Source organism: Hemicordylus capensis, chromosome 3, assembly GCF_027244095.1.
Source record: "Hemicordylus capensis ecotype Gifberg chromosome 3, rHemCap1.1.pri, whole genome shotgun sequence".
NCBI lineage: Eukaryota > Metazoa > Chordata > Lepidosauria > Squamata > Cordylidae > Hemicordylus > Hemicordylus capensis.
In genome coordinates, this window is record NC_069659.1 from 282724427 (window position 1) to 282738691 (window position 14265).

The following is a 14265-nucleotide window of genomic DNA, read 5'->3' on the forward strand; positions in this document are numbered from 1 at the left end:
TATGTCAAGCTCATTAATCTTGTAAAATTTCAAAAACTATTTAGCAGTGGACGTAGCCAGACCAAAAAAATGCTGAAAAACTACAAATTTCAGTATGCTGGGGCTCATGAAATACCCAAATACTATGTGGAGGTGTACTTGAAAAACTAAACAGAAGTGCCTATCTAATTCTCTACTATGCATTGTAGCATCACTATTACATAAGTTTTAAAAATAAATGGAGAATTTGGCTTTTCCCAGATATTCTGAAAATAATTAAATGCTATACAGAGTAAACTGTGTCACTGCTTGGAATATATTCTAATATTTCAGAAAGACAGTTAAAATGAGAGAAACAGCTAGAAGCTCCCAGTGGGCCTTAATACTAAGGATTTCACACTGATTCAAAGACAAACTCACCATTAATAGCCATATTATTAAGACACCATATTTAACTCACTTATCATAAGAAGCAAAGTAAGAGCAAATGAATACTATCCTAGCTCATAAGCTTCAGCTTAGTATTCACAAGCCCTGATTCTCTGTACATAGTGCCAAACTGAATATGTGTACAGTGACTTATATTATATTAAATTAATTTTTTTAACCTGTAGCCCCTTTGGGGTGCTACCTATAGGCCGTGGGAGGGGGGGCATCTGCAAAGGTTACCCCTCCCACTGCTGGCCTCTAGGGCCTTGCAGAGACCATTTGAGTATGTGCTGTGGCCATTTTTAAAAATAATTGTTGTTGGTTTTTTTTAAATGGCTGCTGAAAACAAAATGGCCACCGCACATGCTCAAATGGACTCTGCGAGGCCTGGCGTGGCCTAGGGCCTCACAGAGGCCATTTGAGCATGTGCAGTGGCCATTTTGTTTTTGGTGGCCATTTAAAAAAAATAATAATTATAAGAATTTGCGCCCCCCTTCAAGTGTTGCCCAGGGCACGTGCCCTGCCTGCCCCACCCTAGATACACCCCTGGGCACCCCTGCATGTCAGGAGGCATGAAGGATACACACATACTCATTGCCTGTTTTGAAAGGAGTATCATCTGAAACAGCCCTATGTATTGTTCCTATATTTGGAGAGCTCAACACCCTGTTCTGCATATTCTTAGGAGAGAAAAAGCAAATGCATGATTTCTACCGAGAGAGAGGTCTAGAAGTACCTAAACCTGGTAAGTGTTTAAATACTTGGGGGAGTAGCAACATTACTCTGTGTGTTTCTAAATTAGCTAAATTTATTTATTATTTATTTCATTTTATTCCATTTTTATACCGCCCTTCCAAAGTGGCTCAGGGTGGTTTAAACAGTTGCAATGCTGCTTTTGATCAGTGGATGATGTAACTTGGTATTCTGACTAGGGATGTGCACAAAACTGGTTTGGCCTGTTTGGTTCGAATTTGAACCAGGGTGGGTAGGTCTGGTTTTGGTTTTGCTCGACAACCCACCCACCCCCAGTTCGGTTCGAGTTTGAACCAGTTCTAAAAGGTTCTACATAGGGTATAATGGTGACTCGAACCAGCCCATTACTCCCTATGTCAAGCACCTAGGGGCACAAAACTGGGGTGGCTGGTAGGCACCCAGGGGTGCCAACCACCCACTGAACCCCAAAGTAATTGGACACTCCTACAATTTTTTATGAATTTTTGAAGATTTTTCCAACGTTTGCTTTTCTCTCATAGGAAATAATGGGGATTTGAGGCAGCCCCATTCCCCCACCTTTGGATGGTGCCAGGGTACCCCAAAGTGGGTCTGGGGGCATGGTGGGTTGTACCACAACTCCCCCCTAGACAGCCCCAAGCTGGTGGGGTTCATGGTTTTTTCCTCAGGAATTTTTTCAGTTACTGTCCTTTTAACAAGTCTATCTCTGTGTAAACCGCTTTAAGCCATTTTTGGAAGGGTGGTTTAGAAATCAAACAAACAAATAATATCTCTATCAGAGTAGCTTCTCTGGTCTGTATATATTTGTGTTTGGGAGATCGTCATAGGGATTCATTGAGAGAACTCATACACAGTAAGTCCAAACACAAATTGGGTTCTTGATGGCTGTATGAGTTCTCTCAATGACATCACATGGGCTCCAAAAAAGCCCAAGCCTGTCCCGGGCTCCAAAAAAGCCCAAGCGAGCTCTTGCCGCTCATTTCAGGCAGCCGTTTGCTGCCTGAACACAGTTTATTTCACTTGAAATGAGGGGGAGAGCTCACTCAAGCCGAGCAGTGAGCAAGCCAGTGACGCCTCCTATATAAGTAACCCTCACTGTTACTGGAGGGGAGGGGCCAGAGGCCACCACCCAAATCAGGGATAGCAGCACGCACTTTCTTTAAAAGGTAAAGGGTGATACTCTTCCCTCCTCGCCCCCCTCCATTCTCCCTGCAGCCAACTACCTACACTGTCCTGCAGTTTTTTGAGAGAAAAGAGGGGGGGATTTCCCCTTGCCTGCCTCCCTCCCTCCACCACAGCCCCCAGAGAGGCATGGCAAAATTTGAGGAGTGGCAAGTTGCCACTCCTCAAATTTTGCTGCCATAGGCAGACACCTACTCTGGCTATTTCTTAATCCATCATTGAACCTAAGACCTTCTGCATGAAAGTGTGCAGGTGCTCTTTCACTGAGCTATGGCTCCATCCCCAAGAGGAGTATGTTACAGTGGTCTCATGTATTCACCCATCCAAATTCAAACCAAGCAAAGGGGAGAGTTCATGTTCACCATATGACCAGCTCTCCTCCCTTAATGTATTTAGAGAACTTATTTAGAGAGTTAGAAAGCTCTCATTCTGAAGAGCAACAGTCTCTGACACCATCTGAAATCAGTCTGAGAGATAGGAATAGAACCATTGTAAAACAGTGTCTCCCATTTCCAGCTTCTGCAGACTATCCAGAAGGATACTATGGTTGATGGTATTAAAAGCTGCTGCGAGATCTAAAAGGACCAACAGAGTCACACTCCCTCTGTCAGTTCCCGATGGAAGGATCATCCACCAAGCTAGCTAAAGCATTGTCAGCTCCATAGCCCAGTGCTGTACAACTTCAGCCCTCCTGTGGAAGTTGGACTGCAAGTCCCATAATCCCTGACTATTGGCTGTTGTGGCTGGGGATAAAGGGAGTTGTAGTCCAAGAGCAGCTGAAGGGCCAGAGTTGTGTAGCCCCACTATAGCTGTCCAAAAGCTGGCTTGAAATGTGTCTAGATAATCAGTTTCCTCCAAGATTGCCTGGAAATTGGAGGACACCACCCTCTGTCACCTTGCCCAACCATGGGAAGTTAGAGACTGGCCTATAATTGCTTAGCTCCAAAGGGTCCAATGTAGGCTTTTTAAGGAGTGATTTAATAATTCCCTCAAGATGAGGCATTCTGCTTTCCCTCAGAAAAGCATTTATTATGTTCACCAGGCCAACTCTAATAACCTCCCTGCTAGATGAGATAAGCCACATTAATAATTAAATTATAATTTAACTTTCTCCTCCCCCAAATCTTCTGCACTGCCAGAGAACTCAAAAGAAGAGTGTCTTATATTGTGCTCACCCTTTAGGCAGACACCTGCTCCAAAGCCTAACATGACATACCCCTCCTCCCAAATTGGGGGATGGAAGCTTCTTATGTGCTGAGCAAGGCCCTTGTCTTTGCAGAGTTGGTGGGTAGATGGCCTGTAGAGGCTTGCCTACATCAGTACTGCTCCTCCTTTCCCTATATTTAGAGCCACATGGTGGCATTAACACCAGGTTTTGGCTGTGCTACATGACTCGTGTGTGTCAAAGACTTGTGAAAAATGGGTTAATTGGTGGATAGGACTGCAGGGAGAGGGAGACCTATGGGGTGGGGATGAAAAGAAGGTATAAGAGATTGTATTACAGAGAAGAGAGAATGCAATGGAGTACAGAGGAAAAAGAGGGTAACATGGGGTACCTGTGTGGTGAGAAATTGAGTTGCTGAAGGAGAGATGCAGAGGGAGAGATGCACTGGGGAGGGAAACAAAGGGGGCAACAGATGATGCAAAGAGGAAAAGATGGTAGCTAAGAACTAGAGCTGCACAGAAAGATATAGAGGGTGACAGCTTGGGAGATGGAGGTGCACAGACAGAGGTACTATGGAGAGCAGAAAGAGAAGAGCTGAGACGTAGGCTTTTGAGAGGGGGGAATGTGCAGTGGGGTGTAGAGAGAGCAAGAGAGTGAGCTATAGAATAGAAAGGGGGGAAGAAGGAAAATGAACAGGGAGAGAGATCTTTAGAAAGACGTATAGTGTTGCTAAAAACAGAGAGAGAGCCGTGTTGGGCACAGAGAGGAGGGAAGTTAGAGACCGTGGCTTAAAAAGAAAATACATTAAAAACTAAAATGCTTTTCTGCAGTCAAGGTAGTGATGTGGTGCTCTTTGGGTAGCAAAAACATTAGGTAAGCCTCGAGAGTGATTTGAATTATGTGTTCCTGAACTGTTATGCCTCTATGCAGTATGTCATTTCATCTTGTGTCCTACTGTAGGTGGTGGATATATTATTTGCTTTCTATTATTTCTTAGCTGTGCCCCAGCCAGTTACTGCAACTAGGGGAAGGCCCCGCAAAGTTGTAGGATCAGTGTTCCGAATCCCGCCAGAACTTGACATGTCACTACTCCTGGAATTTATTGGGTAAGTGGAACTAGACTTCTGGCAGATGTTACCAGACTTCAGTTGTGAGTATATGGGAATCTGTTAATGTTGTGCATTTTCTTATGCATTAAACAGTAGTATAAATTCCTCTGGATTCTTATTAGCTCTTTGATTTCAACAGATCAAGAGCTGTTATACAGATTAAGAAGAAGAGAGCTGGTTTTGTGGTAGCAAGCATGAATTGTCCCCTTTGCTAAGCCAGTCCCACCCTGGTTTGCATTTGAATGGGAGGTTACATGTGAGCACTGTAAGATGGGGATGGGGCCACTCTGGGAGGAGCACCTGCTGCTTTGAATGCAGAAGATTCTAAGTTCCTTCCCTGGCATCTCCAAGACAGGGCTGAGAAATTCCTGCCTGCAACCTTGGAGAAGCTGCTGCCAGTCTGTGCAGACAATACTGAGCTAGATGGGCCAATGGTCTGATTTGGTAGAAGGCAGCTTCCTATGTTCCTAAACTCAAATTTGCAGTTCTGCATAAATCTGCTCAATTTATATGAAGTATTCTGTCTGAAGAATTTGGTGGATGATTCAGACAGTGTAGTTTCCCCAGCTCAGAAAATGTTTCTGTATATGGAAAATGAGACAGAATATCTATCTAAATGGCTTGGACTCTAGGTACTTTAAGGATTGCCCTTTCCAGTATGTTCTCCCCAGAGCACTTCAGCATCTGAGTCCTTGCTTTGGATTCTACTGTCAAATGAGGTCTGAGGCTGTCCATAAGCTGTAGGGTCTTTTCAGCTATGGTACCAACTTCCTAGGATACCCCCCCTAAGAAAGGGCATCCCAGGCCTTTAAACACCAAGTGAAGACTCCTCTCTTCAGAGTGAATATGGCGTGGGGTAATTATTTTTCTTGGATGCTATGTGGGATTTTTTATTTGCTTCTTCTTCCATGGTTTAGTGCCTGCTATTTTCTAGTGTTTGGTAAATTGCTGGTTTGTCTTATTGCACTGTGAATAATTGATTTGGTGGTGGTCTTCCAAACTGTGCTTAGTTTTTTATTTGTAAGCTGCTCTGGGTGCTGTTGTAGGGCAGGGTATCAAGCTTTTAAACAAACTTTTAAAAATATCCTTCTGTGTGCCAATTGTATGTACGTCTCTCCTTGGCACACGTGAACCATGGCCAATTGTAGCTTTCCAGAACATGTACATGTAGTTTAAAAATTCATATAATCATTGAACCTATATCTGCACAATGTTGATGCATTTTTATACATGAATTTAGGCCTGTGCTTTGGCAGCCCTGTATCTGATAATGCACCATTGAGCCAAGTGGAGGCGGCTGCCTCCATGCAGTACCACACACTTCCATTGTGTGTGTGTGTGGGGTGGCGGGGACTCCTTTACAGGAAGCTGAACCCGATATGACCCTGGTGACAGCTGGGATGGGGCATGGAGGGAGATGTTTGTGTTTGTGGGGGATTAGTACCTTTGAGTTCTTTTCAGTCTTGTTTTATTTTGCGCCACTAGGTGGCAGTGACAGCTTGCAGACTTTGGCTTGAGAATACTATTATAAAAACACAAACCACATTTGTATCTTGCTTCTAATGCAAATTAATTTGCATAGTTGGGAAGACTTATGTTGCCACCATTGTGAATCCTCACTATACTCTCAAACTTTATATAAAAATTGTCTGGGCGCCTTTGTCTGGGCGCCTACTCCTTTCCCCTGCTCTTTATCTCATGAATGTGCGTGTGTGTGTGTAAATAATATACATACAGCCTTGCTGAGGATAATGCTTCATGCATCTAATAGGGGCTCTAATCCACAAAGCTCATGCTAAAATACAGTAAATTTGTTAGTCTCTAAGATGCTAAGGCTTGGTTTTTGCTAAGACATGAATGATTTCTGAATTTTAACTGTACTGTTCAAATACTACTAGCAGCTTTATGCAATATTATACTACTAAAAGAATATATTCATGCTGCTACTACACTTTGTTTAGAGGTGTCGCTAATCTTAGCTGTAAAGAATATATTTAAGGTGGGAAGATGACAAACGTTTATGGATCCAACATGTCCTCATGAGAATGTTGAGAAAGAGCCCCTGGTGGCGCAGCGGTAAAACTGCCGCCCTGTAACCAGAAGGTTACAAGTTCGATCCTGACCAGGGGCTCAAGGTTGACTCAGCCTTCCATCCTTCCGAGGTCGGTAAAATGAGTACCCAGAATGTTGGGGGCAATATGCCCAAAATCATTGTAAACCGCTTAGAGAGCTCCGGCTATAGAGCGGTATATAAATGTAAGTGCTATTGCTATTGCTTAACTGAGTTAATATTAGTGCAGAAGAAAAATTAGTCTTTTGTGAGAGAGAAAATATTGGTAGGCTTTTAAGATGGGATTGTTCCTGTGCTGTCCAGAAACCTGTTTAAGAGTATACATGTCATTCTTATGTATGATTTTTGGTAGAAAAAAATCTTTTCTTATATTTTCTCAGTACTCTTTTAATCTTTCAACCCTTAAAAAATTCAGAATTTATTAGTTACAAAAAAACCTTTTCTGCATTTTTAAAATCAAATTGGTGTTGTTTATTGGCTTTATGTTTTCAGGATCATTTATCATAAATGAGAAATACATGTGCCAAGACATCATGAAATTTACTAGTCTACCTTTTTCTGAAAGATTCCTCATTTTGTAAATGACTAGAAACATAATAAAACAAAAACTTCTAGATCTTAATCTTTAATTTACAGATGACTAGTTTGTGTACAACAAAAAAACCATTTATCAAGTTTATTATGAACTCATGCAGACTTTGTATAAGCACCCAATAAATTGTGTTGCCTTTTCAAAAATACGTAGAAATCACCTCATAACATTATAGTATAAAGGTATGTTTGTTACATGTTAAAGATTAGTTTTGTCTATCAATAGGAGTAATTTTGTAATTAACTGCTTCCTTATTATTGAAGCTAAATTTTGCAGTCGTTCAGTTTTTGCTGCAGTAGTGGGAAGAGATCAAAAAGATCAAAATCCTGGAATAGAAAATCTGGTATTTTTTGCTCTTCGGATAACATAATTTCCCCCCTCAGCCTTTCTTGTTAATCTTTTAGACATGCATGTAGATAAAGCACTAGACCTAAAGTATTTTGAAAGATAAAGTTCTTGTCTCTGAGTGCCTTTGTGTTCCCATATTTTAGGGAGGAAATGCAGTCAATCCTCTGAAATTTACCTAGATAGCCAATTGTATTTATGATTATTCTCTCTCAATCTTGCATGCTATGTGCCTTTTAAGATATTCAAAAATCTAAACATAGATATCTAATGATGTCAATCATTAAAACTACATCTCTAGTTCTGTTGAAGTCAAATGGAATATTTTCCTTAATATAAAGTATTGCGATTGAAAACTAACATGGTCAGTTTTTAAATGCAATCTACTTCAAGAACTTTTGTTGAAAAGGGAGAGAGATTTGCGGTAATAAACATTGTGATGAGGGTATTCCTGTGGCCATATTAAAACAGCTATTTATATAACTGAGCCTTTAAGCATTATTCATATTCTTTGCAAAAAATACTGCTTTTTAAAAGACTGTTTCTCAAATTGTTACTGATTTTTAAAACTTATACAGTATGAAGTGCTGCATGAGATTTCCAAAGCTTGAACTAAGTGCCATCGGTATGCTAATGACACCAAGCCTCTCTATTTATCATATTCAACTGAGCAACAGTTATGACTGTGAAGCAGTCTCTAAATGCTATAAAAAGCTAAATGAGAATTAACACTGGGACTGAATTGGACAGTGATGATTTAGTGACCTGTCACCTGCATTATTTGAGATAAGTGGACTTGCCTGTGCTAGATGGCTTGTTTTCCAAGCAGGGCTTCTTATTTGGTGTGTTCCTGGATCCAACCAGGAATGTTCTTTGTTTTTCATAACATCTTCACCAAATGTGCTTAAGAATATAGTAGTTTTGCCACCGAGATCCATGTTTTGGTAACTTCTGGGTGAACTGTATAACTGGTACTGAATGCTGCCACTCGCCTTTTTTATTAGGAGCTGAGAGCATGCAGTACTGGCACTCTCACAGCTACGGTAGTTACCAATTTATATTGCTGGTGATCATATATAAGAAACAGATGCATATACATGTGCGAAAGCTATATATAATGATATTGTTTTATCAGTTTGAGCATGGAAATGCATATCCAGCTTAGAGGAATTTATTGTGTTGCTATTTTCTTTCAGAGCTAATGATCTCTCAGGGAATTTTAAGGTATGGATATTACTAAAATTCATCTTTCTGTGTATTATTTTAATGACATGTAAAGTTAAAACTAAATATAGTGTGTTAAAAATGAGTGACTCTGTCCTGGAGTACACTGTATTTACAAACACAGTACTACAGGAGAGAAAGAAAGATTATGGAAGCAGGGATGTTATATTTTTGCTTGAAGGATACCATGGGCATTTTTAAAGGGGTGTGCAGCTAGACTGCTTTTCCTTTATGGCAGGGGTTCTTAACCTTGGGTCTCCAGATGTTTTTAGATTATAGCTCCCATCATCCTTGCCACAGTGTTTGGCCATTGTGGCAGGGGATGATAGGAGTTGTAGTCCAAAAACATCTGGAGACCCAAGGTTAAGAACCCGTGCTTTATGGGGATTGGCCAGGCATTAAATTGCACTCAGATAAGGCTCATAGGCATCACCAAAATCTATGTGTCTGAGGACTGGTGTTAATCAGTGTTCCTTCTAACAGGGATTCCCAGATGTTGTTGACTAAAACTCCCATAATGCCCAAGCAAAAGCCATTGCAGCTGGGGATTCTGGGAGTTGTAGTCAAAAACATCTGGGAATCCCTGTTAGAGGGAACACTGGTGTTAATAGTTTAAAATTTGTAAAGCAGGTGGTACAAATAAATATTGGTGCACCTTTTGAGCAGATGATTATATGGGGTTGTTACAAAATTGCTCAGTTTTCCCTTTCTTCAACATAGCAGGTAAAGTATATATCTGAATCGTGATCCATTGGCCATCCATAGGTATGGGTTCTGCACCTGCACAGGACCTTGTGGTTGGAATGCTGTAGCTCTTTGTGGTACCTGCACTCTGCCTCACATGCTTGGCCAGGGTGTCATTTTCTCCAGTTCCTATCCGACCACCATAGCGTGAAGACCTCCTCTTCCTTGTTCCTCGACTCAGATCGGTTCCCTTTATGTGAGTTCTCCTGAAGGAAAAGAAGTTATTTTATTGTTTCTCTGGCTTGACTCAGACCGTTTTACCAACCATTTTTCTTCGTAATGGATCAAAAGACTGAAAAGAAAACTTCTAAAAGAAAGCTTCTAAAAGAGTGCAGGGCAAAGTTACCTTCCCAAGATCACCATGATTCCTGCTTGATTTGCCTGGGTGAACATCACAACACAACCACTTGCAATATTTGTCATTTCCCACTCAAAATAGGAAGAATCGAGCACCCAGATTACGGGCGACTCTGTATGATGACATACTCAGGCTCCTTATGTCAAGACCGGATGCCCCTTCGACATTGAAATCAATGTCGAAGCCAATACTGACAACACCACCAAGGTCTGCAGAGAAGGAGGAGTCTAAACCCTTGACATCCAGTGCTACAACATCCAGCACTTCGTCAGGTCCATTGTTTAAACCTCCTTCATCACTAGGAGGTTCTGCCATTTGGCACCATATATAGAAGAAAAGACATTCCCCGGATGAGGAATCCTCAGCTCCAAAACCCGCAAGAGTCTGGATCCAACTGCAGACAAGACGCCATCTCTGACAGAGCTACAGCACGTGCATACTAAACATTCCAAGCCGTCAACATTGTCCATGACACCGAAAGACAGTGGGGTTGGACATCTGACATCAACATGGAACGCTCCACTCCAAGAGGCAGGTAGCCGCTTGACTTCGATCTTACCTGCTACGATGCCAATTCAGTCTCTAGCTCCATCGACACCAACAAATCAACATCAAGGGGCTTCATTGCCCCTGACCAACCCAGTTCTCTCAGCTTCAAGACAAGTCACACCTTGACACCGAGACCCTTCTCCACCTCCACTGTCCTTCAATATCAAAGAAGACCTAGAGAGTTTGGATGCAGGATTGGATCCTTCAAAAGCAAAAACACTGCTATCCATTTTAAACTCCAATAGCAGTACACCATTGACACTGACATTTAAGGGCTTCCTCCCACAGAGCTTGGGTGAAGATCCAGATGAAGCCCAAGAGGTGATAGAAATACCAATTTTGATACCGAAAACACTATTAGTGTCACCAGCACCTACCATAAGCCAAAGTTTGTTACGCCCATCAGCCTGCTTTGCTTCGCCAGTTTCGCATCTGGTTGCACCTCTAGCAAGTACCTCACAATGGCACTCATGCAGGTTCTCAACTGAGCTCCTGCTCCATGTTCAGGGGCATCAAATACAGGAGGCATAGGCATGACTTCTGGATTGCCCTGTGATTATCAGGAATACAGGCTGTAGAAGGCAAAACAATCTAAGCCATCACAAACACGTACTACTATGTTTTCACTTTCATCCACATTGGCACAACTAGTACCTGATAAGACCCTGGGAGCAGGTGATGCTTCTGCAAAACTGGTGAAGGTGATGCCAACTACTGCGGTGTTAGCTACTTAGACTTCAACTCCTCTTGGAGGTGCACCTCCTATATTTGACAAGCCCATAGTAAAACCTGCATTAATGACTGCCGTTACTCAAACTATGGTTCTTGCTAAAGAAATTCAAAGACTACCCATACAGAGCACCAAGGCTCCTAGACCTGCTCATGATGTTCCTACACCTACAGTGTTATCTTTGAGTGAAAAAAATGGCTCTTCCGATTTTGAAGTGCTGGTACTTGACCTAAAAACACAATCAACTAATATTGATGACCCAATATATAACTTTATGTCAGCCTCTCAAACTGCAAATCCAGTGGCATTACCAATGCTGCCACTAATTTCCCATGCAGCTCAATCCACTTGGGAGATCATCCATACACCAACCCCAACATCAAAGGGGCTGGAGGGCCTTTACTGGATTCAGGAAGAAGACAATATTTATTAAAATATCCTGTCTCCAATGCATTAGTGACTGACTGTGCCACATCTTCAAAATCTTTGACCATGGGGCCCTTTGAACCCATAGCAACAGCCCCAATAAAACAGGTTACATTAAAAACTGCATTTCTAGTAACCATTACCACTGCCTGTAGAGTAAGTGAGCTAACAGCTTTGCCTGTAGATGCACCATTTACAGAGAAACCTCATTATCTGCGGATTCGCATATCCGTGTTTGGGTAAAAGACACCCAACTTCAACATAAGCGGGGTGTGTGTGTGTGTTGCATGTTGACCACGCGTATCTGCAGGTCGGAAGTGGCCAGACATGATCGCAGAGGTCATTTCCAGTCAACATTTTGTTTCTCGTAGCCACAAAATGGCTCCCATTTTTAAAAACAAACAAAAACCCGGTGATTTTTGGCCAGTTTTCAGGCATTTTGGGGGCACAGCATTACGTGGGAGGAGCAGCAAAGCATAGTAAGGAGCTTCCTTCTGTGTTCCCCTCCCAAATTTGGCTGAAAACCAGCAATTTCCCCAGTGACCAGGAATCTAACCCCCAATTCCCCATTGCCCCAATTCCCCATTGCCCCAATTCCCCATTGCCCGATATCCGCGGTTTCCATATCCGCTATACAACCGCGGAACGGAACCCCTGTGAATATCAGTGTCTCCCTGTACTAGGTTCTATCTTGATAAGGTATTGATGTTCATGGACTATACATTCCTGCCAAAAATAGTATCTGATTTTCACTTAAATCAAGATATTGTGCTGCCAACGTTCTTCAGAGATCAGTCTACTCTTCTAGAGAAGGCAATACACTCACTTGATGTACGCAGGTCCCTGCTATATTACCTGAAACATACCATATGCTTCTGCCTGAATGAACACCTCTTCATATCCTACAAAGGAAAATCAAAAGGACAATTATTTCTAGGCAACACCTGTCACATTCACTTGTGGAGCTGATTTTGATGGCATACAAACAGCAGAAAGTAAATCCACCAAAATCAGTTGGGACACACTCTACCTCTACTCGTGCTTACGCTGCATCTGCAGCCCACTTGTCTGGCACAACATTCAAAGACATCTGCAAAGCAGCAATGTGGTCATTGGAGCTGCCTTTTATACAGCATTATGCCATCGACCTTCACTCCGCAGTGGAAGCAAGCTTTGTGAGAAGCATATTAAAAAGAGTGTTACAATAACCATTGCACCCTCCTCCTATATTTGCTAGCTAAACACCCGTACTTATGGTTGTCCAATGGATCACGATTCGGATAAGTAGGTTGCTTACCTGTAACTGATGATCAGGGAGTGATCTGTCGGCATCCATAAGACCCTCCCATGCCTTCCCACTGCAGTAGTTTGAAGGTGAATTAAGATAGTACTGTGGAGAACTTCACTTACCATTCACAGTTATGGATTATCATCTACTCCAGTGGTTGACCAGGAACTGGAGAAAATGGCACCCCGGCCACCTTAAATAATGATCACACCAAGCACGTGCATCACAAGGAGCTATAGCATTCCACCCATAAGGTCCTGTGCAGGTGCTGAACCCATATGTCAACAGATCACTTCCAGATCATTAGTTACAGGTAAGCAACCTGTTTTTCACTGCCAAACTATACAACACAAAGTTGTGCATAACTCTGCCCTTTCATGGAGACTTTTTTTTTAAAGGTAGCCATGGTAGGCTGCAACTTTGAGTAAAACATCAGTGGGGGGGGGCTTATTAAGTCGTTCCTTCTTATTTGTCTATTCAAAATTTTACCCCACCATCCCAAGCTGCTTTTCTCCTTACAGGGGGGAAAATATAGGGAGGGACCTGTATATTTTCCACCACAAGAAGAAAAGCAGCTTGGGATTTCGAGGGGAAAGGAGTTAAATACCTTCCCCACCATCTTCTATTCCTCTTGCAGCCTCCGGTGGCTACTTTAAACTTAAAACGAGTTGTTTTGGTAAGAACTAATCAGCCTACTTTCCTTTCACTGTCTCTATATCTGGGCTAAATTTGGTGCAAATTGAAGTCCACAACTTAGATCTCTTGCACCTCAAATGTTCATGTGTCCGCCATCTTGGATAGGGGTAGATGTCATCATTACAAACTGCACCACTATCACTCACTACAGCTGTTCCAAATTTGGTTCAAATTGGTTAGACAGTCCTTAAGTTAGTGCACATGAAAAGTTTATGCTTCCGCCATCTTGAATCAGGTTGGATGACATCATCACAAACTACACCAGAGGTGTCCCTGTGTGTCGCTTACCACGACTGCACGTAATTTAGTTCAAATCAGTTACAGTCCACAAGTTAGTCCACTTGCACCTCAAATGTTCATGCGTCCGCCATCTTGGATCGGGGTGGATGACATTATCACAAACTATGCTGTTGAGGTGTCCCTATGTGTCGCTCACTGCAACTGTACCTAATTTGGTTTAAATTGGTTAGGCAGTTCACAAATTAGCCCGCTTGCACCTCAGATGTTCATGTGCTGGCCATCCTGAATTGAAGTGGATGCATCATCATACACCATGCCATTTGGGCATCCCTATGTGTCCCTACAGCTGTAGCAAGTTTGGTTCAAATCAATTAGGCGGTCCACTTGCGCCTCAGAAGTTTATGCG

The 14265-nt window shown here is 42.3% G+C and overlaps 1 protein-coding gene across 6 annotated transcripts in view; it reads left to right on the top strand.

Annotated features, from left to right (window-relative positions):
• PCGF6 (polycomb group ring finger 6) overlaps window positions 1–14265 on the top strand; it is a 67623-nt gene that overhangs the window by 7741 nt on the left and 45617 nt on the right. For all 6 annotated transcript variants that reach the window (XR_008320099.1, XM_053311902.1, XM_053311903.1 and 3 more), the window contains 3 exons: window positions 1094–1153; window positions 4485–4593; window positions 8801–8828. Coding sequence is in view for 5 of the 6 variants with exons in the window: in XM_053311902.1 (XP_053167877.1) it covers window positions 1094–1153; window positions 4485–4593; window positions 8801–8828 (197 nt within the window). In the remaining variant the exon portion in view is untranslated. The remainder of the gene's footprint in view (window positions 1–1093; window positions 1154–4484; window positions 4594–8800; window positions 8829–14265) is intronic.